This window comes from Bos indicus, chromosome 13 (genome assembly GCF_029378745.1).
Source record: "Bos indicus isolate NIAB-ARS_2022 breed Sahiwal x Tharparkar chromosome 13, NIAB-ARS_B.indTharparkar_mat_pri_1.0, whole genome shotgun sequence".
In the NCBI taxonomy this organism is placed as follows: Eukaryota; Metazoa; Chordata; class Mammalia; order Artiodactyla; family Bovidae; genus Bos; species Bos indicus.
The window spans coordinates 38035925-38062801 of record NC_091772.1 but is presented as its reverse complement, the minus strand read 5'-3'; the positions used below and the strand labels follow the sequence as shown (position 1 = coordinate 38062801).

General features: G+C 59.8%; 1 protein-coding gene across 1 annotated transcript in view; it reads left to right on the top strand.

The window, feature by feature from the left end:
* RRBP1 (ribosome binding protein 1) overlaps positions 1–26113 on the top strand; it is a 48225-nt gene extending 22112 nt beyond the window's left edge. Inside the window, 23 exon segments of the mRNA XM_070801024.1 lie at positions 1–1383; positions 10351–10499; positions 11540–11662; positions 12212–12364; positions 12952–13070; positions 13910–14063; positions 15493–15631; positions 17113–17282; positions 17409–17443; positions 20013–20103; positions 20476–20568; positions 20932–21024; positions 21107–21190; positions 21312–21401; positions 21841–21933; positions 22270–22341; positions 22807–22902; positions 23325–23408; positions 23885–23971; positions 24494–24577; positions 24738–24836; positions 25166–25309; positions 25574–26113. Of these exon segments, the coding sequence (XP_070657125.1) occupies positions 1–1383; positions 10351–10499; positions 11540–11662; positions 12212–12364; positions 12952–13070; positions 13910–14063; positions 15493–15631; positions 17113–17282; positions 17409–17443; positions 20013–20103; positions 20476–20568; positions 20932–21024; positions 21107–21190; positions 21312–21401; positions 21841–21933; positions 22270–22341; positions 22807–22902; positions 23325–23408; positions 23885–23971; positions 24494–24577; positions 24738–24836; positions 25166–25309; positions 25574–25609 (3671 nt within the window). The 3' untranslated portion in view covers positions 25610–26113.
* Positions 26114–26877: the final 764 nt, after the last annotated feature.

Sequence of the window (26877 nt, the reverse complement as noted above, 5' to 3'; positions counted from 1 at the left end):
GCAAGAAGTCAGAGGGGGCCCAGAACCAGGGCAAGAAGGCAGAGGGGGCCCAGAACCAGGGCAAGAAGGTAGAGGGTGCCCAGAACCAGGGCAAGAAGGCAGAAGGGGCCCAGAACCAGGGCAAGAAATCAGAGGGGGCCCAGAACCAAGGCAAGAAGGGAGAGGGGGCCCAGAACCAAGGCAAGAAGGCAGAGGGGGCCCAGAACCAAGGTAAGAAATCAGAGGGGGCCCAGAACCAAGGCAAGAAATCAGAGGGGACCCCCAACCAGAGCAAGAAGGTAGAGGGGGCCCAGAACCAAGGCAAGAAGACAGAGGGGGCCCAGAATCAAGGCAAGAAGGCAGAGGGGGCCCAGAACCAAGGCAAGAAGGCAGAGGGGGCCCAGAACCAAGGCAAGAAGGCAGAGGGGGCCCAAAATCAGGGCAAGAAGGCAGAAGGGGCCCAGAACCAAGGCAAGAAATCAGAGGGGGCCCAGAACCAAGGCAAGAAGGCAGAAGGAACCCCCAACCAGGGCAAGAAGGCAGAGGGGGCCCAGAACCAGGGCAAGAAGGTAGAGGGGGCCCAGAACCAGGGCAAGAAGGCAGAGGGGAACCAGAACCAGGGAAAGAAATCAGAGGGAACCCCCAACCAGGGCAAAAAGGCAGAGGGGGGCCAGAACCAAGGGAAGAAATCAGAGGGGGCCCAGAACCAGGGCAGAAAGGCAGAGGGGGCCCAGAACCAAGGCAAGAAAGCAGAGGGGGCCCAGAACCAGGGCAAAAAAGCAGAGGGGAACCAGAATCAGGGGAAAAAGGCAGAGGGGAACCAGAATCAGGGCAGAAAAGAGCAGAGTACCCTGGACCAGGGCAAAATGGTAGAAGTGGTTCAAAACCAGAGTAAAAAAGCAGACGGGACCCCCAACCAGGGCAAGAAGGCAGAGGGGGCCCAGAACCAGGGTAGGAAGGCAGAAGGGACCCCCAATCAGGGCAAGAAGGCAGAGGGGGCCCAGAACCAGGGCAAGAAGGCAGAGGGAGCCCAGAACCAGGGCAAGAAGGCAGAGGGGGCCCAGAACCAGGGCAGAAAAGTGGAGGCAGGCCAGAATCAGGGCAAAAAGGCAGATTCAGTTGCTAATCAGGGCACAAAGGTGGAGGGTATTGCGAACCAGGGGAAAAAAGCAGATGGGACCCCAAATCAAGGGAAAAAGGCAGAGGGAACTTCAAACCAAGGCAAAAAGTCAGAAGGGTCCCCCAACCAGGGCAAGAAGGTGGATGCATCTGCCAATCAGGGTAAAAAGGCAGAGTCAGCTCCTACCCAGGGCAAAAATGCAGACATGGTCCAGAGCCAGGAAGCACCAAAGCAAGAGGCTCCTGCAAAGAAGAAGTCTGGGTCAAAGAAGAAGGGTGAGCCTGGTAAGTAGCTTTGGTTTCTTTATTAATGTGGAGAGACGAGCTGTCTCTAAGTGGCTTGTAGATTCCCTGTGGGGAAGCCATCTGTATCAGTCAGCTATTGCCACAACAAGGCTGCATAACAAACATCCCCGAACTGAGGGCCCTGCAGCATCAGTCATTCATTCTTGCTCATGTTTCTGTTGATTTGGGTGGAAGTTGACTGGTCTGTGTTACCTCTAACTAGTTTGGCTCCTGCCACAGGTTGACTTGTGGGTCAACTTCCACGTGTTCATTCTGGGGCCCAGGCCAAGGCATCAGTGACTCTCGAGGGCAGAGGACCTTCTCATGGTTGTGGCAGAGCTGTAAAAAGGCACTTCTCAAACCAGGGTCCTGTTGCCTAGAGCAAGTTGTGAGACTGAGGCTGAGTCAACAAGAGGAAGTCCAGTGGGGAAAGGTGTGAGTTCGGAAGAGGTGACGATTCCCTCTACCACACTGTCAAGAACGAGAACAGTTCTGTGTCTTGCAGTCTCTCTTGAAAGTCTGGCAGCGTTCTGTCAGCCTGTTCTGCATTCTTGCCTCCCGCGGTGCTTTAGCATAGCTTTGTTCTTTTCTCCATGTTTATTGAGTGAATGACAGCAGGATGCTATTCCTAAGAAGCAGTGGTGTCCACACCCCCTGCCTTCCAGGTTTCCCTCTTTGCTACCTCCCATCCCAGTTGTGGGAGGGAGCATTATAGAACATTAAAATAGATATTATGTATCAGATACACATGTTGTTAGATAATGCATAGAACATGGATTTCCCATTACCTTTTCAGAGCAGATCACTGTAGAAACTCGACCTGTGAGTTCCTGTTTCATGTCCACCCCTCACTTGATAGAGTAGTCCAGTGTTTCCTTGCTCCCTCCGTCCCCTTTCTCTCTTTTTCTCTTGCTAGATTTCTTTCTTTCTTAGATTAGCCATTAGTCAACTCGGAAGATTAATTGCATTTGTCTTGGTGAGGCATCTTAGGGGCCTGAAATGTTGGGGTCTCTGCCAAGTTAGGCAAGCCCTCTGTTTGTAGCTGTCTCCCCTCTCTTGTCTTTTTCTGAAGCTGTATCCGCTTTTCTGCTGGGGGAACATTCTCTCAGACCACACTGTGCTCTGTGTGAGGTTCAGGGACCAGCCTACGTTTGCCCCACAGGTCATGACAACCTCTCAGGCCCTTTAAAAACCCACTCAGCCTTGGCCCTGGCCCCACGGGTGGAGGGAGCACACTTCCCTGTCTTCAAGGCAATGCTGTACCTGACCCGGGGCCAAGGGTCCTGGAGGCAGACGGCAGAGATGTAGGTGAGAGCTGGTCTGTTCTCTGGCTTCTCCTGTATCAGAGCTTCCTGGGATCATCATGACCCTGTAAGGCCGTGGACATTTGAAATAAGGTATGAAACAGAAACTTCACATTAGAAAGGAAGGCAGAATTGGCAGGTAACAAAAAGCGTTGTTGGGAGGAAGACCTAACTTTTGACCTGTGTGAACCCACAAAGCCGCTCACATGAGGTGTAGGATAAGAGGAAGTTTGAACAGGAAAAAATACTGCGGTTCAGGACAAGAAAGATTATACATGATAGAATGATTATCACTCCCTGGTTACTTAGTAGTTTATTATTCTTCCTGCCAAAATTTCAATGGGCTTGAAAGTCGCCTCTTGAGGGAAAAATAAGTAAGAATACTGAATAGATTTTTAAGTGACTGTTGGAAGGCTGGTTCTGACTGATATGTGAACACTTTCTCAAACTGTTGGAATGACAATAGGGTGCTGGCCCGAGGCCAGCAGGTCAGGAAGAAGGATGGTCCTGAATAGACTGTGTTGTCATCCATGGCCTGAGCATAATGTAATGTATTTAAATGCTCTGAAGCAGTGAGCCCTTCTGTTGCTGCTAAAATTAACTGCCTCAGTGACGTCCGTGTCCCACCAGGTGAGGGTCTCCATAGCATCAGGTCCTAGATGTGTTGCTGCTTCATCAGAAGGCAGGTGCGTTTTTAACTTAGGGAGACAGCCCCATCCACCTTGCCCACCAAAGGCCTGGCACGGCGGACGGTCCCCTCAGTGATGAGCCCACGTGAGCATCTCACGTGGCTGTGTGGAGATGCAGGTAACGTTGGAGGCCATTAGGAACCCAGGTGTGGACTAGAGGAAAGCACTTGGTTATGAAACAGAAAGTTGGGTTCTCTTGCCACTGTCTGGAGAAGAGGGAATTCATGGAATCCTTGTGAAGTAGAAATTTCTGGAATTGAAGCTCCCGAGCGTTGGTGGCACCGTCCAGGCCTCCCCTGGTTTGCTGTCTTGAGAGTCACCGCAGCTAGCGTCTGCGTTGGTCAGGAAAGCAGCTTCTTGCCCAGGAAGTGTGTGGCTGTGGCTGTGCTTTGGGACCCTCTTGACAGGACTGTCTCTCCAGCTCCTGGACTTGCGTCCACGTGAACGTGGCGCAGACCAGGCCCCCTGAACCGGACACACGGGCTTGGGCTGGACAGGAGGCACCTTCTGAGTTGGGCCTGAGCCCTTATGCTGCCAGGGGGCTTGGTTTGTGGGTGTCACTGAGGCGGGGAGGGGGGCAGGAGGGCGCCTGGGGAACCCTCCTCTTAGACTCTGTGCCCTGGCTTTATGCCAAATGCCATCCATCCTGCAGACTTGGGCCTAAACCCTGGGCCAGAGACCACACCAGCTGGACCCCGCCAGCCTCTGGGAGGTGGAGATGCCCTTAGGCCCCACGAGTCATATGCTCACAGGTCTACGTGGGAGAAAGGCCGTCTTTGAGGGGAGGTCTGTGAGTGACTTATTTTCTTCCCTTCACCCATCTACACTTTCTAGTTTTTCTATAACATGTATTCTTGTTAGTGGGAGAGAAAAATTCCACATTGGTCTATGAGTTGAGGAAACAGGCCCTCATTGGACCATGGTGGAGCTTGCACCCCTTTGGGTGTCAAGAGGCAGCCCAGCCCTGACCGCAGGACCCCAAGTGGCCTCTGAGCAGCGAGAGGGCCTCCTGCTTCTCTGGGGGCCCCGGGTGAGGAAGGAAGCGGCCAGTCCTTCTCAGTGTGTCCCCACCCCTGGGCACCCAGCTGACGGTGGGCACTAAGGTCGGATGAGAGAGAAAGGAGGTTTTTGCATCCTGGGGCCATCAACTCCGTGTTGTGAGAGGCCTCCTGCTGCTGCCAGACCCCGGGAAACGCAGGACTGGAGCCGTGTTCTGTGACCCAAAGTGGCCAGGAGAACATCACTCCAGGTGTGTGTAGTCTGCAGGGCCCCATCTCAGGCTGTATGACTGGACAGGAACTGCACCCCGGGGTCCTGCTGCACCCCAGCCTGGGGTGAGGGCAGGGGTCCTTCTATGCGTTTATCCCCCAGCGTTCTATAAGGTGGGCTTGTATCTCTGCCTGTTCTCTGACGGCAGTAACTAGAGTTCAAGTCTGTTTTGAGATTTCCCAGAAGGGGTGGGGGGGTGAGGCACCCTGGGCCTGGGTCTCCATCTGCGCCCGCCCCTCTCCCCAGGATATGGGGGCTGGTGAGACCATGCTTGATCCTCTCTTTCAAACTAAACTCGGTTTCTCAGGGTCGGAAGCTCTGAAGAAAACTACCGGCTCATGAGCCTTTATTTAATTCACTTTCTGTGTAAGTTCTTCAAACCCAACTTTTCCTTTTCTTCTTTTTCAAAAGAACAAAACATCCCCTGGGGAGGCGAGTCTCGTGTCAGTGCGGCACTGTCACGCCCTAGAGAAGCTGCTGGAAGACGTTCTTCCAGAGCTTTCCGGTCATTCCTGGTCAGCCCTCTCACACATGGCAGCACCAGGTCTCCCATCGTTGCCGGGACAGGGGCCCAAGGCTGTCCGTCCCCCGTCCTTTCTGCCGGCCGTAGGTCAGACCTCATGGCTGTCTGAGGCCCGAGGAAGGATCTCGCCCACAGGTCCTCCAGGGTTGTATTTCTTAAAGAAATACTGTGATGTGTTCTTTTTTTTTTTTTTCAGATCTAAAATGGATTTTATTAAAATTGGTGTGGGGGTAACAAAAAGTATATAAAGAGAAAAATAAAGTCATTCAATTTGTAGAATTAAAAAAAAAAATTCCATGAGGCATCATTATATGGACAAGCTCCCAGTCTATCAGCAGGTGACTTTTGTCTCTAACCAGATGAGAAGGCCTGACTCAGAGGCCCCGGTACGGTTGCTCTCGACATTACTTGTGCTTTGCTCCAGTGCCCTCGAGATGCGAGGTGCCCGGGGCCAGTGCACCACCGTGCAGGGCCCTCACCCTGTCAGGGCAGACGGCCCGGGTGGTGCTGGGCTCTGGCCTGAGACGGGCTTGCAGTCGACCATCTTTGTGCTGCCAGGGCCCGTCCACTGCCATAGTCTCAGCCCGGCCGGAGCCACAGCTGCGCCTCTGCCGCATCTGGGGGCTCTTCCATTGAGGGCCTGGGGGGGACCCCTTTCCTGAAGGCTCAGGAGAATCCTTCACGGCCACTGTCCGTGCTCCTGGGGGGTGGGGGCCGTGATGGTGCTGGCTCAGTTTCCTGTTTCTGGAGATGGGTGGCCTGCCGGCCACTCTGAATGGGGGCCGCCCTCTGCCCTTGGGGTCAGCGGGAGTCAGGAGCTTGTCTTGTCTCTGAGTCTCATGATTGGTCGAGAAGTGCTGGCTTCTAGGAGGGCAGGGGGCCCTTCCTGGGGGCCTGGGCCTGTGGCCTGGGTATGGCTCAGGTGACTGGGGATGTCCTGGAGGGCTTCCCGAGGCTGGACTCTGGCTTCCTGTCCAGGGGACCATGCACGGCCCCCCACCCACACAGTTGGGGTGACAGCTGTGCAGAGGCATTGGGGACTGGTCTGGATGTCCTCCCCCCGCCCTGACACTGCACCGTGTGTCCCGCCCTCAGAGCCCCAGGCTTAACACGGGGTCTCTGTCGCCGCCCAGTTTCCTAAGCACGCTCAGCCCCTGGCCTGGATTCGTCCCTGACCTGCCTGGTCCCCCGGCATCCTCAGGTGCAGACCCGGCTCACTCCCAAGTGATGCTCCCTTGCCCACGAGGTGACACCTGGATCCCCAGGGCCCGTGATGCCTGGGACCCACTGTAGCCCTGCCTGCCTCTGCTCTGCCGCCTTTGGTGCCTGTCTTTGCTGCTCCCTCCCTTCCTGGAGCCCCAGCCCTCACTGCTCTCTGCCCAGAGCATTTGGCATGAGCATCTCCTGCGATAAAAGCCCTCTCAGCGTTGCTGCCATGGCCGCTCCCTAGGGGTCCTTGGGGCTCTGTTGATTCCGTGCCTGGGGTCTCCTTCCTTCTCCTGCCTCCTTCCCTCCCACCTGCATTTTGCAGACTGCAGGGTACATAGTCGATGCATACTTGGTGTTGGGAGACCCCCTAGGCAGGGCTTAGGGAACCTGCAGCAGCGGCCGGCATGGAGCTGGCACATCCTGATGACCATCCTGGGGCCTGGCGACCACCCCAGCTGGATCCCAGCTGTCTGTCGCAAGTGCGGTTCCTGGAGCAGCTCCGATGTCACCCTGTCATGGGCTGAGCCGGGCATGAGCAGGGCAGGGCTTCCAGGGACCGAAGCAGCGCGGGGAGCCCACCGAGCGCCCATTGGCTGAGACCATTCACGGGCTTCTCCCCGAGGGACCCCTCAGTCGACACTGAGAGGGAGACTTCCATGCCCTCTGCAGGACTGGAGTGATGTTGGGTGATTAAGCCTCCAAGCGTGGTCACAGACAGGAGTGCAGTTCTGGAATTTGAGGCTTGTGCATGTTATACGAGTGGTGTGTGCTTCGGGGCTGAGGGCCCAAGGAGACACAGGCTCCTAGCTTTTCTAAATGTGCTGCCCCCGTGACCTTGTGTGCAAGGCAGGGGCTAAAGGGGCACAGGCCATGGCGCTGGCTTGGCACGACTTGTCTGTGGCGATCGTCGGGGGGCAGAGGAAGGGGACCCCTTGGAACAAGTCCCCCCTGGGGTGCTGTCTGCTCAGGGAGGGGCCGGGTCTGGGGTGTGCCTGGCCCTGCTCATGGACCCTGCGGTGCTTTCCCTGTGCCCAGCGCGTTGCCATTTAACCTGTCGTGTGGGGGAGGAATGATTGTCACCCTTCCTCATGGATGAGGAAATCGGCGCAGAGAGGTGAAGCCGCTTGCCCTAGGATGCCCAGCTGGCAAGGAGTTGAGCCAGAATTCAAGCTCAGGGCTCCAGGGCCCTTGTTCTGACAGGGTACCCACTGCCTGCAGACCTGCAGACTAAAACCGGCCCGTGGATAGGTTCAGCCCTGAACTGACTCCATGAGACACTGGCCCTGCCTGGCGACCTTGCCCTCCTGCCACCGGCTTTCTCCCCTAGGCCTCCGGCCTGTCCGCACCTGGAATTTCAGATGCACCATCGTGCGCAAAGCCTTGGCTGCCCCTGTCTTCAGGGAGTTCACGGCCACATGGTCTTGGTGAGGCCCGTGGCTTCACAGAACAGATGTTGAGTCTTCGAGAGATTTATCTCGGGGCCTTAAGATTTCCCAGCCCCAAGGATTCTTTCTAGCCTTGGAGCGTTTGCTGGAGGAATGTTAGTCCCATGTGTGGGTCAGTGTGCCGCCCACCGCCCGCCCCCCATACCCAGTCCCCGGCCCCTGTGGGCTTGAGCTTAGGGCTGGGGGTTTGGCCAGAAGACCTTGAAACCCAGAAATAAATGCCACTCACGTGGGGCTCAGGTTCCTGCTTCTCGGTTCTTTTCTTTCAGTTTTACTTCCCCTGATTTGGGGAGACTAGAAATGGTACCGTCCTTAGCCTTAATGGAGAAATATAACGTGACGTCTCTGAAAATAATTTTGAAGTATTTATATGGGGGTGGAGAAGGCCGTGAAATTTTCTGTTGGGGTGAGCAAGGGGAAGTAAACTTCACTATTGCATAGCTTTACAAGTTTTGTATTACTTTGTTTGATTAGGAAGTCTAATACAATTTAGTGTAATTACGTGAGACAGTTTTAACAGACATGTATTAGGATGACACTCTCCCAGTCTGTGCAGCAGGCCCTCCAGAAGAGACGCACGTGTGAGACCCCTGGGGTGACACTGTGAAGGGAGAGGTGTTCCTTATGGACACATAGCTGCATCGTCCAGCTGCTGAGTCCCCTTCCCCAGACCACTCCTGGGCCTGGGAAGACAGGCAGTCTGGGGCAGGCAGTGCTTGGGGTCCCCAAGGCTGGAACAGAGTAGCCAGTCTGTCCGGTGGAAATACACTGTGAGCCACATTAAGAAAGGTGAACGAAAGACAAATGGAATTCGCTTTAATGATGTATTTCACGTAACCCAGTTTACCCCAAATGCTGTATCACTTCAGCTTGCAATCAGTATGAAAAATTATTGCAGATCCTTGACATTCTTTCTTTTCATACCAGGTTTCAGAATCTGGTGTGTGCCCCTCCGGGAACCACTCCTGTTCCCACCACCAGCCCCCTGGCAGGTGCCCGCGAGGCTGGTGGCTGCGTGTGGGCAGTTCAGGGGCAGGCCTGCCTCTCTGAGTCCAGAGAGCAGGAAGGAGGTTTGAGTGGCCGGCCTCAGCCAGGCTGTCCTGGCAGGTCTGACCCAGTGGGCGCCCTCTTCTGGAGAACCCAGGCAGGAACATCGGGCTTCCAGCTGACCAGAGGAGAGGAAGCCCAGAGACCAAGGCGCTGACTGTGGGGTCTTCATCCGACTCGTTCCTTCTCTCTGGGCTTAGCTGTCCTCGAGCTGTCTCTTGGGTGCAGAGTGAGTAAGTGAAAGGTGCTCAGTCGTGCCCGACTCTTTGCTACCCCATGGACTATACTGTTCGTGGGATTCTCCAGGCAGAATACTGGGGTGGGTAGCCTTTCCTTTCTCCAGGAGATCTTCCCAACGCAGGGATCAAACCCAGGTCTCTGCACTGCAGGCAGATTTTTTACCAGCTGAGCCGCAACGGAAGCCCCTTGGGTGCAGAAGTTCTCCATTAAAATTATTTAACATACATATTTCAGTGACAACTGTGAAGACTGAAGGGCGCTATCCCTCCACCCCCAGTTTCCATGACACCTTGAGCTCTAGGCCTGAATGTTAGTCTGGTTATCTTTCATTCCCGAGCTTTGCGGGTCAAGAAGTTCTGAGTGAAGGTACTTGTAGCAACCACACACCCCCACCCCCTCGTCCCCTTTACAAGGGCATTCTGCCAAGTGTTTTCACGTGTGATGAAAATATTGTGACAGGCAGAGAATTTCGTGTTGCCATGGAAACCTCCGCCTCGCTCATCCTCGGCAAGGTGGGCTTGGCGGCAGGTGCCGCTGTGGGCAGCCACTCTGCTTTGTTTCGGCTCGTTTGGGGCCCTGTTTTCCGCCGAGGGCAGGTTGGAGCCGCAGCATGAGAACAGGGGCGTCCCTGTTCACCCCCTCTTGCCTTTGGGGCTGCATGAGGGCCTGTGAGAAAGCGGAGCTCTTGTAGGGATGTTGGGGGTATCCAGGGGTGACAGCTGGCTGTTGGCACCTGGCACTGTGTCCTCTAACAGGTCAGGTGCTCCCAGCCCAGCAGGTGGCCAGGCCTGGATGAGGCTGGCCCAGCCATCCCTCCTGGAACCTGCCTTACTCTTCATCCGGGGAGAGCTGCAAATAGAGGGTCTGGACCGGGACACGTGGGAGGTGGCTTCCTCCTCAGTGTGGGGCTGCAGCCGTCGGGCTGATGGGCTCGCTGGTCAGTCTGGACCCGAGAGCCACGGAGTGGGTGGGCGGTCTTGGCAGGGCTGTGAGCCTCTCTGGGTGGTGAGAGCCCGAGCTGGACCGGGCCGTTGGCTGGGGAGAGTGTGCCTTGCCCACGTCTGCTCCTGATGATGAAAAGGTCAGGGGTTGTTTCCTCCAGCCCAGGGACGCTCAGTGTTTCTCTACTGGGGACCATCTCTGTGCTGTCTGGGCAGGACCCCAACTGGCTCCTGCTCCGGGGTATGCTGGGCTTGGCTGTTGTGCCCGTGTGTGATGCCCACCCTCCCCTCCATCCACAGGGCCCCCAGATGCCAATGGCACTCTACACTTGCCCTACAAGACGCTGGTCTCCGCTGTTGGAAGCATGGTGCTCAGCGAGGGAGAGGCCCAGCGGCTCATGGAGATTCTGGCCGACAAGGCGGGCATCGTGCAGGACACGTGGCACAAGGTGGGCCCCCCTGCCACATTTGGTGCCACTGCAGCTGCAGGCAGCTGGCCAGGGGCCACCCCCACACCCAACGTGGTCCCAGGGCCCCGGCCTCCCTGGGGCTTGTCCAGCTGCACAGAAGGTCCTTGAAACCCCTCCACCTGCCTCCTCGCTGCCCCTTCCTGGGATGGCTGGGTGAGTCAGCCCAGCTGCCACTACAGGAGGGGCATCAAGGCGGGCGCAGGAGCTGGCCCACTGGTTTGTGGCCAGGGCTTGGGGGCAGGAGGGAAGATGCTTGCCTGTCTGGATTTTCCCTCTCTGGTGCAGAGGCCACGAGCTGCCCCCAGGAAGTGCTGTGGGGCACGTTTGTTCCTTACACAGAGCCTGCATCATAGGTAATTTTGCTAGAGGATTTTGTGGTGCCTCAGAGGTGAGAGATGTCTGGGGAGTGTTCTGAAAGCCAGCCTGGTGGTCCCTGTCCCAAGGCCACTGGGTTCTTTCAGCCCTGGCCCCCGCTGAGGGGAGACGGGCCTTGGGGTCACAGGAGCTCTTTGCTCAGTGAGCTTCTGTCCGTCTCCTGGGCTTGAGTGGCTGGATGTCATGCTGACCACACCCCTCCACAAGAGAGGCCTGGCCTCAGGCCAGTACACCCAGAATACACCCTCCCCACCCCCAGCCCAGCCTCCACACTTCAGCTGGCCCCACACAGCCGCTCCGGGCTGGGCACTGAGCCGGGAACGATGGCCACTAGCCTCCAGCAGGCCAGGGAGAGGCCCTGACCACCATCAACCTGGGTTAGGGAAACGCCATGCTCCCCACAACTGCCCCCGGGGTCCAGAGCTTTGGGTTCAAGCAGCTCCTGCACCCGCGGGCCCGAGGCCTGACGGGCCGGGCAGCTGAGGTGGGACCTCCCCTCCGCGTGTGTGTGTGGTTGGCAAGGAACCACTCCTACACCATCCAGCCAGGGCTCTGCTCGTGGGTCAGGGTTTGAGGGCTGGACTGGGGCTCAAACCCCGCATCTGCGTGCCTCCTGTTAAATGTGGGTCTGTGGGCCTCTCCAGGCCACTCAGAAGGGCGACCCTGTAGTGATTCTGAAACGCCAGTTGGAAGAGAAGGAGAAGCTGCTGGCCACAGAGCAGGAGGATGCAGCCGTCGCCAAGAGCAAGCTGCGGGAGCTCAACAAGGTGGGGCCGGGGTCTAGGGCCAGTGAAGACCCAGGCAAGAGCCTGGGCTGTGCCCATGAGCTCCAGTCTTGGGGGTCTGGGCCACCCCGACACGGGGTAGGGGTCTTGCTCAGGGGCAGTTGGCACATGGCTGCTCCTGTCACAGCTCACCTGGGGTTTTTTTGCCCTCGTCTCTCCTGGGGAGGAAGCCCGGGTCCCTGAGGGGCTGGCAACACCCCTTGTCTTGTGACAGCCGTGCTTTCCCAGCAAAGTGCTGTGTGTGGCTGTCGTCTCCTCTCCGTGCCCAGCCTCTCTGCGGGGCAGCAGGTGCAGGGAGGCGGCCGGGGCCTCACGGCACCCTGGGCCCTGAGCCCTGGATCCTTTCATTCACAAGGAGTCCGAGTTTCTGTCCTGAATTAGGGCCTTGGCTCCAAGCCAGGGGGGATGGTGTGTTTTGTGGGGGATGGATGGACAGACAGCCGGAGTGGGGGGCTTATCAAATGCTCTGGGTGGTGCTGGCCTTGGTTTCACCTGATGAACTCCTACCTCCCTGCCCTCTCCTTTCTCCAGGAGCTGGCAGCAGAAAAGGCCAAGGCAGCCGCCGGGGAGGCCAAAGTGAAGAAGCAGCTGGTAGCCCGGGAGCAGGAGATCACGGCCGTGCAGGCGCGCATGCAGGCCAGCTACCGGGAGCACGTGAAGGAGGTGCAGCAGCTGCAGGGCAAGGTGGGCAGTCACGGGGCGGGTCCTCCCAGCCTGGTTTGTTGGGGCTGGGGGCGGGGCAAGGGGCTGTTCTCTCTGGCTGGTGAGACGTGCATGCGTTTAAAGAGCACTTTCTGAAAATACTCTGGTCCCAAGCGGTCATGTTGGGACATGACCATCCCTTACTCTGGGGGCCTGTGGGTCAAGTTCGCAGCTTCTCCATGACCCTGGAGTCCTGCTAGCTCGGCCTTCTCCCTACGAGATTGGGAGGACCCAGCAAAACAAGGGGCCTGAAATCTGCACGGTCCCAGTGCGGAGGGCCTGGCCAGCTCTGGCCTGAGGACTTGGAGCCTTGCACTGTCTCCTCTATCCCCCTGGGGTGGCAGGGGCTGCGCCCAGGGGGTCAGAGAGTAGGAAACAGGCGTCCTCGGGGTGGCTGTGGGCTCTGTGCTGTCTCAGGACCTTGGTCAGCAGCCGAGTGAACCAGCACGCCGGGGCTTTGGGCTGAGCTCTCTGCTAGGGGCTTTTGTCTGCGAGCTGGGAGCTTGCCGACCTTGCTCCTGAAGTGGCTGTCCTTGCGAGGCTCTGATGCCCCTCGGATGCCCTTTTAGATCCGGACACTGCAGGAGCAGCTGGAGAATGGCCCCAGTGCGCAGCTGGCCCGCTTGCAGCAGGAGAACTCCATCCTGAGGGACGCCTTGAACCAGGCCACGAGCCAGGTGGAGAGCAAGTAAGCCCTGCATGCACCCCAAGCTGCACTTGGCTCCCAGAGCCCGCCAGTTGGCCTCCCACCGCAGCCCCGGGGGCTGGGGGCCATGTCTGTGCCCCCCAGTCAGCAGAGCAGAGCTGGTCTTGGCCAGGTTTCTTGCCTCCCAGGGTTGGGGGACAGTTTTGTCTGTCCACTTCACCTGGTCTGTCACTGTCGCTGGCTGGGCAGTCAGTCCTGCCGTGAGGAGGTGCCAGGGAAGGAGGTGACAGGCTGACAACCTCCTCACGCTGGGAAAGGTGGGCCTGGACCTGCCCCCCCGGACTGCCTGCCTGGTCCTGAGACCCAGCTTCTGTGCAGCACTGAGGGGTCTCTTCTGTAAAATGGCACAGCCTCCCGCTTTGTGTGGCCTCCCGGCCTGGTCGTGGTCCCTCTGGCCAATGAGTCCTGTGTGTGGACTTGAGCCCGCCAGCGGCCCTGCCCTCGGGGTGGAGAGGCTTGTCCACCTGTCTCCCAGGGCTCGTCTGGGCCCAGATCAGCCGTGAGGAATCAGCCGCTGCTGTTGGCTCTGTGGGCTGCTTTCAGGCCCGTGTTGCTCTTGGCTCTCACTGAGCCACCCCACCCACCCTGCTCGTGAAATAGCATTTTCAACAAAACACATCTCACCCCATGTGGCTAATGATATAGAGGGGCTTCAGCAGGGTGGGGTCCAAGACTCGGGCAACGACTTAAGAAAGAGCTGGGGCCCCAGAGGATGGCTCAGGGCCATCTGTCCCCATCACCCTGGGCAGCTCTCAGGGTACACGGGAGCCGACTCAGCCCTCTCCTCTCCGTCATTCTGGGGGCTGGTGACTGTCTTGCAGGCAGAATACAGAGCTGGCCAAGCTCCGGCAGGAGCTGGGCAAGGTCAGCAAGGAGCTGGTGGAAAAGTCGGAGGCCGTGCGGCAGGAGGAGCAGCAGCGCAAGGCCCTGGAGGCCAAGGCGGCCGCCGTGGAGAAACAGGTCCTGCAGTTGCAGGTGAGGGGCGGCGGCACCCCTCGTGCCCGTGTATCCTGCCCACCAAGCCTCTCCGCCTGGCCCATCCGGCCACCTGGGGTCGTCTGTCCTCAGCTGTGACTGTGGCTGCCGGAGACCCAGGCAGGGCTGGGACTGGAACCCTCAGCCTTGGTCTTGTTACTGGTGATGCCTGGTCAGCGTCAAGTGGGCGCCATCTATGTGCTTGGCATTTGTTCTAAACACGCACCAGTGTTAATTCTCAGCTAATTTTCCTTGTAACCCCATGGGGTAGATACTGGTATTATGTGCCATTTCTCCAGAAGGGACGGGAGGCAAAGAGTTAAGCAAGGCCCCCCAGTTCACTTGGAGCCAGGACACGAGCCCCCAGGCAGTCACCCACCCTGTGTCATCACAGGTCCCCGCACAGCCTCTGGCTTCAGCACCCGGTGGGGCTTCTTCCCTTCTCAGCCCTGAGTGTGGCCTGGGAGCTCATAGTTACCCAGGGGGACACCCGTTCCCTGAAGGGAGGAACCCCCACAGGGCACCGGGCAGCTCCCTGTCAGCCAAATGAGCCCCACATCCCCCGGCCAGCCTGTCTCGGGGCAGTTGTCACCCCTCTGTGTGTGTGACTTCTTGGGGAGAACACATGAACCCAGGAGACCCCCACGGCTTGGCTCCTGTTTCTGCTCGTCGCTGAAGCTCGGCTGTAGCACGTTGTACTGTGTCACGGAAAGGACTAGAAGGTTCTTTTGAGACTGCTATGTGCGCAGGGGACCCAGGACAGGCACAGATAAACAGGGGGATTGTTTGGGTGGAATTGAGGTGGGTAGTTTGGTGTAAAGTGGGTCTGGCCCTAGTGAGATGGGACTAGGACCCCTAGGGAGAGCCTGGTGCGTGTGCTCTGAAAGCCCTTGGGTGGTCCCGATGCTCCCAGGGCTGGAGCCACCCCTCCGGTTCCAAGTTGTCATCGTCACTCTTGTCAGGAAGCCCCAGGCTCTGCGCATCTCCTCCTGCTCAGTCTTGCCATCCTCAGTCACACAGAGTCCCCACAGTGTTGACCCTGAGGCCCCGGTTTTTCCACCTGTAACGTGGGTGTGATGGTGGTACCTGTGTCTTGGGGTGGCCGGGACTCACCATGCTGACACATGGGCGCCTCGACAGCACCTTGCCCAGAAACACTCAGCAGCTGTGACCATTCCCAGGTCCCACTCAGGTGAAGATGGGGCGACTATTGGTCTCATCTGCAGCGTCTTCCGTGGGTGCCCACTCTTCAGGGGTCAGGATGGCTCCCTGGCCTTGTCTAGGGGGTGAACTGACCCAGATATCTAGGCAGCTTTTCTGCTTCGTCGGTACGGGGCGGCAGGGAGTGAAGAGCTCTGGACGGCAGAGCCGAGAGAGTCCAGCCTCCCGCTCACACGCTCACAGCCCCCTTCCCTCGGCTGGTCCCCAGGCATCTCACAAGGAGAGCGAGGAGGCCCTGCAGAAGCGCCTGGACGAGGTCAGCCGGGAGCTGTGCCGCGCGCAGAGCAGCCACGCCAGCCTCCGGGCAGACGCCGAGAAGGCCCGGGAGCAGCAGCAGCAGATGGCAGGTGAGGGCGGTAGGGGGCCAGCCCCGTGGGGCAAGAACACCTGGGACCCTAGACTCCTGCACCTGTCGGGGGACACACGGGGGTGCTTGGGATCAGGCCTGGGGTCTGGAGGACTGGCCGTGGGGGCTGGATATGGGAGGTGGGCTCGGGTGGAAGACGCTGCCACGAGGGCTGCCGCTGGCCTTCTCCTTCCTGCAGCTCAGTAAGGCCCAGGGCCAGGTCTGGAAGTGGGTCATGGTCCCCCATGCTCTCAGGGCACCTGCCCCCTCAGGAGGTGGTGAGACCCCCAGGGCACTGAGGGCCCCTGGAGAGGCAGGGCAGGCGGTCTAGTGACCAGGTTGCACAGCCTTGTGCTCGACAGACTTCCAAGTGGCCGCTGTGACCTGGAGCAGGTCCTAGGAGCGGCCAGTTATGTCTGTGAAGGGCCACGCAGTAGTGATCTCGGCTTTGTAGGCCAGATGGTGTTTGTCACAGCTGCTCAGCTCTGCTGCCACAGTGCCCACATAGCCCAGGACAGACAGGCTTGGCCGTGGGCCAGGAAAGCTCTATTGACAAAAGCAGGCTATAGGCTGGGATGGCTCAGGGTTCTGGGCTGCCACCCCCTGCTGTGATGGGCCTGGTGTAGCTTCAGGTGGTCAGGGGAGGCCTCTGGGGAGAGAGGTCTGGATGACTGGAAGAGGTCTGCCTCACAAAGGCCAGGAAAGGGCAGAAATGCCCGGCACAGAGCCCCTGAGGAATGGGGACAAACTTGAACTTGGACTGTACAAGAAACAGACCGAGGAGGTCGGCGCGCAAGGCTGGAGATGGCAGCAGTGGCCAGTGTGGGGGCAGACAGGCGGGCCCAGGTGACCATCCTGTGGAGTGATGAGGGCTGGGAGTGTGGGTGGGGGTGGAGGGACCAACCCCACTTGTCCTTCCGGATGCTCCGGCTCTGGCCCAAGAAAGGACCGAGGCGCAGAATGGCCCGGGGACCAGGGCTGGGCCAGGCAGCCACAGAGGCGCCCAGAGGATTGGGCCAGCAGTGGATGTGGATCCCCAGGCCTCAGAGATGAGTGAGGGGTGGGGAGGAGGACACCTTCAGCATAGCTCTGTGTGTGTGGGGCGAGCCTCGGGCCAGGGGCTGTGCAGAGTCAGATGAACGTGGCTGGCATTCTGAGCCATGGTGGGATGTTGTGGAGGTCGCCAAGGGGAAAGGACACGCCAGGAGCTCCCGCCTTTGTCTCAGCAATGTGAGCCGATCTCCCAGGAGCAGAGTTTAGACTCTGCAGCAGACACCCGTTCAGATCCCATCTTTGCCAAGTGGTGGGGGCACTTTGTTGTCCCCTGGTGTGCAGAAGCCTGGTGGTGACTCTCCACCAGCTAGCTGGTGGGCTGCCCCTGGTGCGCCGTGTGTCTCGAGCCCATGGGTGTGTGCTGGGCAGCCTGGGAGCGTCTGTGTCAGTGACCCCCCACCCCTGACCCACCTGCCACCCCTTCTGCAGAGCTGCACGGCAAGCTGCAGTCCTCCGAGGCTGAGGTGAGGGGCAAGTGTGAGGAGCTGCGTGGTCTCCATGGGCAGCTGGATGAGGCCCGGGCGCAGAACTCGCAGCTCACGGAGAGGATCCGCTCCATCGAGGCCCTGCTGGAGGCCAGCCAGGCCCAGGACGCCCAGGTCAGCACCCCTCTCCCGGGGCCCCTCCACCCACCCCACAAGCCCCGCCCCCCCCTCCGCCCCCCGCAACGACCTGCCGTCTGAGGCATGTGTCCTGGTGACCATGGGGCTCTTCTCTCGTTCCAGGCCAGTCGAGTGGAGGCCGACCAGCAGCAGGCCCGGTAAGAGGGGCCAGGGGCCCAGTCTGGGTGTGGGATCCCTCCCCGGATCCCGGGGAGGACCCCTGAGAAGCCCTGTCATCCCCACCCCTCCTCCAGTGCCTGTGGGGAGCAGGAAAGAGGGCAGGACCCAGCCTGTGGGGAGAGTGGCCGGGCCTCCTACTGTCCATCCATTCATCTTTCCATCCATCTCTGGAAGGGAAGGACTGGCTGGTTGGGGGTTTCTCTCCATGTCTATGGGAAGAGGGGTTTTAGGGCTTGAAGTCATAACTCAAACAGAAAATGGGTCACACTCCCCGAGTGGAGAACCTTGGAGGTTGCCCAGACCTTGGCACAGCTCTGGCCATGGTGCAGGGTCCCAGCTGACCAGACACGGGCTGGTACTGGGTGACATCGGCGGCCAGCCCCAGGCTACCGAGACTGGGGGAGGTGCCCCAGGCCAGGGGGCTGGATCCCTTGGAGTGACCATCGCCTCCAAGTGTGTGTCCCTCAACAGGTGCCTGCGGGCTCAAGGGGTGGTCCTGGCTGCTGTGGCCGGGGGCCCTCAGGGCAGCCATGTGGGGTGAGGCCTGGCGATGTTGTCCGTCCCTGTGCAGGCGGTTGGCCTTGTCCTGGGCTGTCTGCTGACCAGGCTCCCTTGTTCTGGCTGCTGCCGCCGGTGGGTCACCTCCCTGGTGCCTCTAGACCACGACCCGCATTCCCGGCTTCAGGTCTGAAGGCTGGGGAAGGAAGCTGGCCTCTTGGAGGCCCCACAGCGCCTTGCTGGAGACTCAGAAGCAAACCCTCTCCTTGCACATTTCCAGACAGCTCAGGGCAACTTTGTTCCTCATGGTATTTGTGGGGGTAGAGAGGTTGTGTTTATTTAGTGTTTTGTTCTTGTATTTTAGGATCAGATTCTTGGACCACACTGCTAATTTCTAGGTACTTAGGTCATGTTGTAAATAGGGTTGATTCTAGTATTTTGCATCCTGCAGACGTTTGACAGAATGAGGGGTTTTTAAAAATTTTCTTCTCAGACTGTTTATCTGGAAGTTGTGACTAGGCCAGGCCATCCTATTCTGGGGTGGAGGTGAGTGATCCAACCCCATACATTCTGGAATGTACTTCGGGCAGTGGCCACCAAGTGGGGTGACTGTCAGCGTGTCCTTGTCACCCGCCGGCTGTGTCTTCCTCCTTGGGGGTGCTCTTGCAGGGATTTGCAGGGGGCCAGCTGCTGCAGAATGCCGGCGGCTTGACGGAGAAGCTGTGAGGGGTCCCAGTGGTGCTTTGAGGGTGGGGTCAGGTTCTGTGGGCTGAAACTAGCATCTTAGAAGTCCACAACGGCCATCTTCCAGGCTGGGTGCAAACTGTACTTAGAATGAAGGTGAGGGTCAGGGCAGGCAGCGCACAGCCCTCCCCGAGGGTGTTGTCTTCACACACTTCCTTAGGGTGGCGGTCCTCAAAAAAGCTGTCCACTGTGGCCCCTGGTGAGAAAATCAGAACACATGTTCCCACCGGGGGCGTCCTCGGAGGGACTTCCTTCCTGACCCTAAGCGGTCCTGGTTGTGCTACTTCAGGTCAGCACTAGTGGCTTCCTGTCCTGTTCTAAATCGAGACTCAAAAGATGACATGTTAAAGTGTCCATTTGCAGCCTCTTTCTCAGGATAGCCAGAGACGTTCTAGAGTGTCCACCCCGAGCTATCTGGGTGACGGGGCAGACAGAACCACATGGCCTTGAGTCTGGAGGGAAGCGTGAGGAGGTGGTGCCGCTGTCCTGCCAGCTCCCCTGGTGTCTGAGGTCCTCTCGGGCCAATGTCTCAGAGCCCAGGTGCAGGACTGAGGGGGAGCCTTCGGGTCCTGGCAGAGCCAGGTTTTGGACACAGGGCGGTCGCGGCAGGGAGCCAGGGCCTGCCGGGCACCACCAAGAGCAGGAATGTTCCTGATGGACTGCGGGCAACTGTGCTGCCTGGTGTCCTCCCAGGAGGCCCAGCCGCGTCTCTCCAGGGCAGCTGTGGCCGTAGGGAAGGGCCAGGGCCGCAGGCTGTGGGACAGAACGGGACCAGGCAGCAGAAGAAGTGAAGTGAAAGTCATTCAGTCGTGTCTGACTCTTTACAACCTCTTGGACTGTACAGTCCATGGAATTCTCCAGGCCAGAATACTGGAGTGGGTAGCCTTTCCCTTCTCCAGGGGATCTTCCTGACCCAGGAATAGAACTGGGGTGTCCTGCATTGCAGGTGGATTCTTTACCAACTGAGCTATCAGGGAAGCCCTTAGCAAAAGAAAGAGCACCCCAAAAAGCAACGGTCCAGGGCCTGTACCGGCACTTGCCACGCGGCTGTTCTGACCTCTCCGTCCAAGCAGCTGTGTCCCCAAGTGGGATTCTGGTGGCCTCTGGGCCCTTGGCTCTCGGGGAAGGGGCCTGGGCAGTTGCCCAAGCTCCTCTGAAGCCTGTGCCTTGTGAGGGAGGGGCCTGGCCCTCGTCCCAGACCCCATGTGTGCCCCTGGGCCCCTGGGACAAGGAGGGGCTCCGAGACAGGCCCTGGGGGGGCTGCAGGCCTTCAGAGCCAGACAGTGACCTGCTGTCTGTCCCCAGCCTCATGGAGCTGGAGTCACAGGTGTGGTGCCTGGAGAAGGAGGCCACGGAGCTCAGGGAGGCGGTGGAGCAGCAGAAGGCGAAGAACAATGTGAGTGTGGGGCCGGGGCGCCTGCCGTGTGGATGGGGAGGGGCCGCCTGCCGTGTGGACAGGGGCCTCGGCTGCATCCTGGCCCAGGCCGTCTTCCAGAGCCTCTGACCGCGCCTCCCGAGGCCTGGCTGGGCCAGAGTCGGCCTCCAGGTGACTGGAAGCTCTTCACTGAGGAGCCAGTGACTGCCCTCATCTCCCCACCCCCAGCCCCACAGACGAGTCTCTCTCTAAAAGGCACCGGGTCACCCCGAGCCATCAGGCGCCAGTGCTGCCCAGCATCCCCTGTGGGGTCTGGAGGCAGGTCAGGGGGGTTTGCATGCCCTGCAGAGACCAGCCTGGCTGGGCATGCTGACCATGCCCCTCTCCTCCCAGGACCTCCGAGAGAAGAACTGGAAGGCCATGGAGGCTCTGGCCTCGGCCGAGAAGAGCTGCGAGGAGAAGCTGCGGTCCCTGACTCAGGCCAAGGTCAGTGTGGGCTCCGGGCTGGCGTCAGTCAAGCTGGTCAGCAGAGCTTGCAGCCACAGGCAGGGCAGCCCTGGGCTCAGACCGGCTCCGGAGTCCATCCGGGGCCCATCCCTGCCTCTTCTTACGTGTTCTCTGCCCACCCTCCCGCCTGTTTCCCCTGGAGAAGTGGGGAGCAGTGAATCCTTTGTGCTGCTTCTCAGCTGGGCCTTGCCCTCCAAGGCCACCGGGGGCCCAAGCTTGGTCTGTCTGCGTGGACTTTGTTTGTATTGCTCTTCTGCCCTGACATCTTGTCTGAACGATCCCCCTGAGCGCCCAGGCTGACCCCTGCACTCCCCCCGCAACCCCTGCCCGGACTCCCCACAGGAGGAATCGGAGAAGCAACTCAGCCTGACGGAGGCCCAGACCAAGGAGGCCCTGCTGGCCCTGCTCCCGGGGCTCCCCACCTCCACCAACCAGGTAGGAGGCGGGGTGGCTCCTCTGGGTCCCCCCGCCCATGAAGGGGTGCATCCCGCCCAACTGCAAAACATTTCTGTTTCAGAGTTACGCTGAGTGGTTGCAGGAGCTCAAAGAGAATGCCTGTTTGGAGTTGTCGAAGCGGCCGCAGGCGAGCCCGGAGCCCTCGGTGAGCACGGACAGCCATCCAGCCTCACAGCCTGCCCTGTCCCCCGGGGGTGCCTGGAGCCGGTCGTCAGGCTTTGGCTCACCAGCCCCCCTCACCCCTCCCCTTCTGCCTCCGCACTCAGGACTTGGCCGCCAAGCTGAGGGAGGCGGAGGAGACGCAGAGTGGCCTGCAGGCCGAGTGTGACCAGTACCGCAGCATTCTGGCCGAGACGGTGAGGCCCGGCAGGGAAGTCCAGCGGTTGGGGGGCCCGACCGGGTCGCTGGCTCTGTGGCCTTGGGTGGGCACGGCCCCCCTCTGGGCCCTGTTCCTGTGGCTGAATGGCGAAGAGGGGTGCTCAGGGTGAAGGTCTGGGGCGAGTCTGAGGCGGGAGGGGAGTGGTTGGCTCTCCTATGACACCAGGAGCCCAGCCCTTGTGCTGGGGCTGGCCCTTCCTGGGCTGCTGAGGTCCACCTGCTGCAGACCCATCAGAGACGAGAGTCCCAACGGCTCTGTCTTCTGCACGCTGGCTGGGGGAGCCCCGCTCCAGGGCCGCCCCTTCCCCGCTGCGTGGCCGGCAGGGCTGGGATCTGAACAGGGTGGCCGCTGGGGCAGGGAGGGAGCTGGGGGATGTATGTGGGGTCTGCAGGCCATGCTCACGGCTGCCCCAACAGGAGGCCATGCTCAAGGCACTGCAGAAGAGCGTGGAGGAGGAGGAACAGGTGTGGAAGGCCCGGGTGAGCGCCGCGGAGGAGGAGCTCCAGGAGGTACGGTGCCCGAGGCACCCAGGGTCCACCTGCCCAAGCAGGCTGCCAGGGCGGAGTGCCATCAGTGCCAGGGGGACGCCCACAGGGTCATCTGGGTCACTTGGGGAGTCGTTTCGGTGACGCCACATGAAGTGTGGTCACAGAAAGACTCGACAGCTGAATCCTGGTCTCTAGGAGACCCCAGCCCTAGGAAGAGGGGCTGGTCACTCTGTGGGGCAGGGGCACCATGGGCTTCCTGGGGTGGGTCCTAGGACAGCTGTGAGGAGACGCAGCAGTGCATCCCTGGTCAGATCCCCCAGGGCTCATGCTTGACTGCCCCTTCCTTGTGCTTTGTAGTCACGGGTCACCGTAAAACATCTCGAAGAGGTTGTCGAGAAGCTCAAAGGGGAACTTGAAAGTTCTGATCAGGTGCGTGGGGGCTCTGGGCAGAGAGCGCCGTCCTCTGACGGAGGCTCCTGTGGTCGTTTTCTTTCCTGGTCCACGTGTCCCTGCTTTTCCTTAGTGAGCGGTTATGACCTCGGGGTGGCCGGAGGCAGCATGCCCAGGGTGGTGCACCGTGGCTTCTGCCGTGGCCTCAGGAACTGTGGGAGGAGGGTGCGGGATAGCCCCGCCACACTCGTCCATCCACCCTGGCCTTGGAGCAGGTCCCCCAGCACCGACCTTGCAAGTAAATCTCTAGGCCTGAGAGCTCATCCTGTCCCGGGGTGCCTGTGTGTGGCACCATGTCAGGGGTCTGGCCCCGGGCACCTCCTGGAACCGTCGGGCCGTGGAGGCCCCCTCCAGCCCCTGTCCCCGAGCCGGCCAGCCCTGATCCCCGTGGTCGTCCCTTTCTCATCCCACCCGTTTGCGGCCTCTGACGCACGTCCTGTCCAGGTGAGGGAGCACACCTGGCGCCTGGAGGCCGAGCTGGAGAAGCACGTGGCGGCTGCCAGCGCCGAGTGCCAGAGCTATGCCCAGGAGGTGGCGGGGGTGAGTCCTGTCCCCGGCAGCCCCGCAGGCAGGGCTGGGTGAGGCCGGCCAGCCTGGCAGTGCGGGAATTCCTCCACCTGGTGCAGCGACGCCATCCTTATGGGCAGGCATTTAAACGTGACAGGGCTTCACGTTCAGGCAGCAGAGAGGACAAGCTCAGCACCCTGATTCTGGAGTGATCTCAGACTTCTACCTTTGCTTTGTAAGACACTCCATAACTTGTGAAGGCCTGGGAGAAGCCATGTCCTGAACGCCATGCTTCCCAAGTCTTAAAAACAGCAGAAACTGCTGGAGGCTGCCTCCCCCTGCCCTCCCCTGCAGGTTCCCGGGGCGGGTGCCTGCATGTATTGGATTCCCTGAGAGGTGCTCACAAGAACTGGTCGTCTCTTCTTTTCTCCCGCCACCCGGCTCTGTTTTCTCAGTTGAGGCAGCTCTTATTAGAATCTCAGTCTCAGCTGGATGCGGCCAAAAGTGAAGCCCAGAAACAAAGCGACGAGCTTGCCCTGGTGAGTGGCCATGGTGTGACTGCTTGCTCTGTGGGGGCTGGGTATGCATGTTCCCATGCCCAGTCAGAGGGGATGTGGGTGGGCTGCTGGAGGGGCTGCTGGCACGTTTGCTTGACCCTGGGCCTGTGGCTGCTAGGACCACAGTGTGGCCTGGGAGGTCCCCTCCCTTGCTTTGCGCACCTCTGTCTCGCATGTACCACATTCCCTGGGAGTCACTGGGCTCCATGCCACTGGCCTTGCAGTGAGTGGAGTGTGTGCACAAGGGCAGTCTGGTCCCTCAGCTGCAGTTTGACTCTAGCAAAGGGTCTCGGTGCTGGCCTCCCGCCCCCCAGGAACCTGCAGGGGAGCCCACACAGGCCATGCTCATCAGAGCAGGTCCCCTGAGGGGCTGTGGCTGCCGAGAGCGCCTGTGGTCCTCCTGGGGAGCTGCGTGCATCCAGCCATGCCTCAACACAAACCCAGCCTCCCTGTTCCAGGTCAGGCAGCAGCTGAGTGAGATGAAGAGCCATGTGGAGGATGGTGACGTGGCTGAGGCCCCCCGAGCAGAGCAGGACCCCGCCGAGGTTAGGAGGGCGAGCCGGGTGTTGGTCACTGACGCTGCGCGGGCTCCTGCACCCAGTGCGGGGCGGGGACAGCAGCCCCGACGCTCGCTGATCACCAGCCCCGCTCTGCCTAGACACCTGCTTCTGAAGAGATGCAGAGTGGAAGGAAGGGCGAGGGCTGGGGTGTCTGGTGGGGCACTCACCCTCCGGACCCCTGATCCAGCCAACTATCAACAGCCTCCCCATGGTGGTGGTGGCCTCAGGGTGGGATGGCCTCCTGGGCCAGGGCTCGCACAGGGCTGATGTTCTCTGTCCTGGGGTCTCAACAGAGGACCCCGCATCCCATTGGCATCTCTCCCCCATCACCCAGCTCCCTTCCCCAGCTGCTGGGTCCCGCCTCCCCCAGGGGAGCGGGACCCAGGGGAGTCAGGACTGGCTGTAGGGCCCAGGCCACCCCGCGTGTCCATGGCAGGGCAGGGTGGGGGGCCCTGGGTGCCTAAAAGGGTCCTGCCTGCCCCAGATTCCAAACGTGTTTGCCTGCAGCTGAAGACGCAGCTGGAACGGACGGAAGCCCTGCTGGGGGACGAGCAGACGCGGCGGCAGAAACTCACAGCCGAGTTTGAGGAGGTCAGGGTGCTGCTCAGCTGACAGTTGTCTGTCAGGGCCCTTGTGGGTCAGGGTGGCAGGGCTGGGCCAGCCGCAACCCACCTGGGGGATTGTCACTACATCCTGTCACTTGCCTTCTGTATGGGTCCTGACCGCCCCCCACCCCCACCAACCCCCCCAGGCTCAGCTCGTGGCGAGTCAGCTGCAGGCGGAGTTGGAGAAGCTCCGTTGCACCAGCGCCCTTGGGTCTTCGGAGGTGGAGGAGGCTGCACAGCTGAAGGTACTGGGTGCCATCACTTCACGCTCCCTGTTGTCCCTGGAGGCCCCTTGGGCACAGTCCACCCTAGTTTAGGGGAAGGTGAGGTGGGGGAGTATTCCTGAGCCTCCAGTATCACAGACAACTGGATCAAGTAGAACTTAAGGCCAGTGCTCAGCAGCCAGTACGTGACCCCAGGGGCTACAGCTTCGAACAGCCCTGTAGAGACACTCCTGATTGTGGCCAGAAGACCGTGTCCTCCTGGGCCTGGTGTGATCCCACAGGCACAGCCAGGGGGCCCGTCCTGCTGCATGTCATGTGTAGGCTGATCCCCTTCAACCCTCCAACCGCAGGAGAGGCTAGAGAAAGAGAAGAAGTTAACTGGTGACCTGGGACGTGCGGCCACCAAGCTGCAGGAGCTTTTGAAGACGACCCAGGAGCAGCTGGCAAAAGAGAAGGACACGGTGCAGAAGCTGCAGGAGCGGCTGGACAGACCAGTGAGCGCTGACCCCGAGGGGCAGGGGGTAGGGGTGCACAGGACCCTGGGGAAGGCCAGCAAGGAGGAGATGTGGACTCAGGGGCTGGAGGGGTGAGAACAGAGATTCCTGAAAGCTGACCTTGGACCCCTGCCAAGCCCTCGGTGTCTCCTCCAGCCCCAGGCCACTCTGGTGTTGGGCTGCAGGCCGTAGTTAGGGTGGGTTAGGAGCCGGGGTGAGTGTGCCCCCGCCGGCCAGCTTCTCCCCTTCACCCTCTGTCCACAGGAGGACGGCAGCTCAAAGGAAGGCACTTCTGTCTGAGTCTCCTGCAGAAAATGAAATTACTGTTCAACTTACCAAAATGCCTTACACATTCCTTACAAATAAACCAACCGACACAGCGTTATCCGGGCCCAACTTCGGTAGCTCTGAGAAGCCATAAAGACAAGAGTTTCTTAGCACCAGAAGTAGATCTTCCAGACCCAGTTTGTACAAGAAGAACCTTTGTCACATTCGAGAAACACTATCGCCCTGGCCCGGCCCTGGACCACCAGCCAGCAGACGCCAAAGCCCTCGTCAGCCGTGCGACAGACCCAGGGCTTGTTCTGGGAGGCGGGCCTGGGGTCTGTATGTCAGTCAGTGCAATTGTGTCTTTCGCGGGGTTGGGGGTCGGGTGGTTCTAGTGCTGAGTCCCTAAGGCTGCAGAGCAGACTGGAAGGTCACAGCCAGCGAGGCAGCAGCCCCAGTCCCCGGAAGATGCTGCCCCCAGAACCGACGCGTGACTCCTGGGTGTTAATGCCATTAAAACCCGCGTGTCGCCCGGCACTCTGGTCTTGTCCCATCTTCCTTGGGGGCTCCTTCCAGGAGAGAATGAGTGTGGTTTCTGGTCCCCCAGTGCCCACTGGGCAGGGTGAGGGAGCAGGGCCTGAGATACCTGGTGGCCTGATGGATGCACGGACTGGTCCCCACCCTGAGGAGCAGGGCTGCGGATGGCCCAGGCCATAGTGTGAAGTGAGTTCCAGGAGTGAACAAGGGACTCTCTATCCTTCTGGCTGGACCCGGGCAAACATCCACTCCTCAGGAGGGCTGTAGACGGCATCCAGCTTAACTTGCTATGATCCTTGGACCCTCATGTTTTCGGGGATCTGAGTCTGGTCAAGAGGTGAGTTGGGGGCTTCGTAAGGAACCTGGAGTTTAAGCCAAAAGTGGATTTAGAGGCAGGGTCATGGGAGTGGTTGCATCAACCCAGAAACAGAAGCTGAACTGAAGCAGCCCCCAGGGGTCTCTGTGGTACTTCCAGCTCAGTCCCAAGACTCAGAAGCCTGGGAGAGGGGTCTGATGGGCTGAGTGTGGCTGGGGGAAGACAAGCACCTGGATGGCAGGTGCACCCAGATGGGAGGGGGGTCTCACCCCTGCCTGAGAGCCTCGGCATCCCACACCTCCAGGCTGGGTTTGACTCCCTCCAGGGTGGTTGTCACCAGCACCTCAAGACCTCAGGGAGGGAAGGTTCCTCTAGCTGCCTTGGGCCACATACACAAGTAGCGGCCAGGGGCTGGGCAGTGCTGACCTCAGGCTGCATGACCAAAACC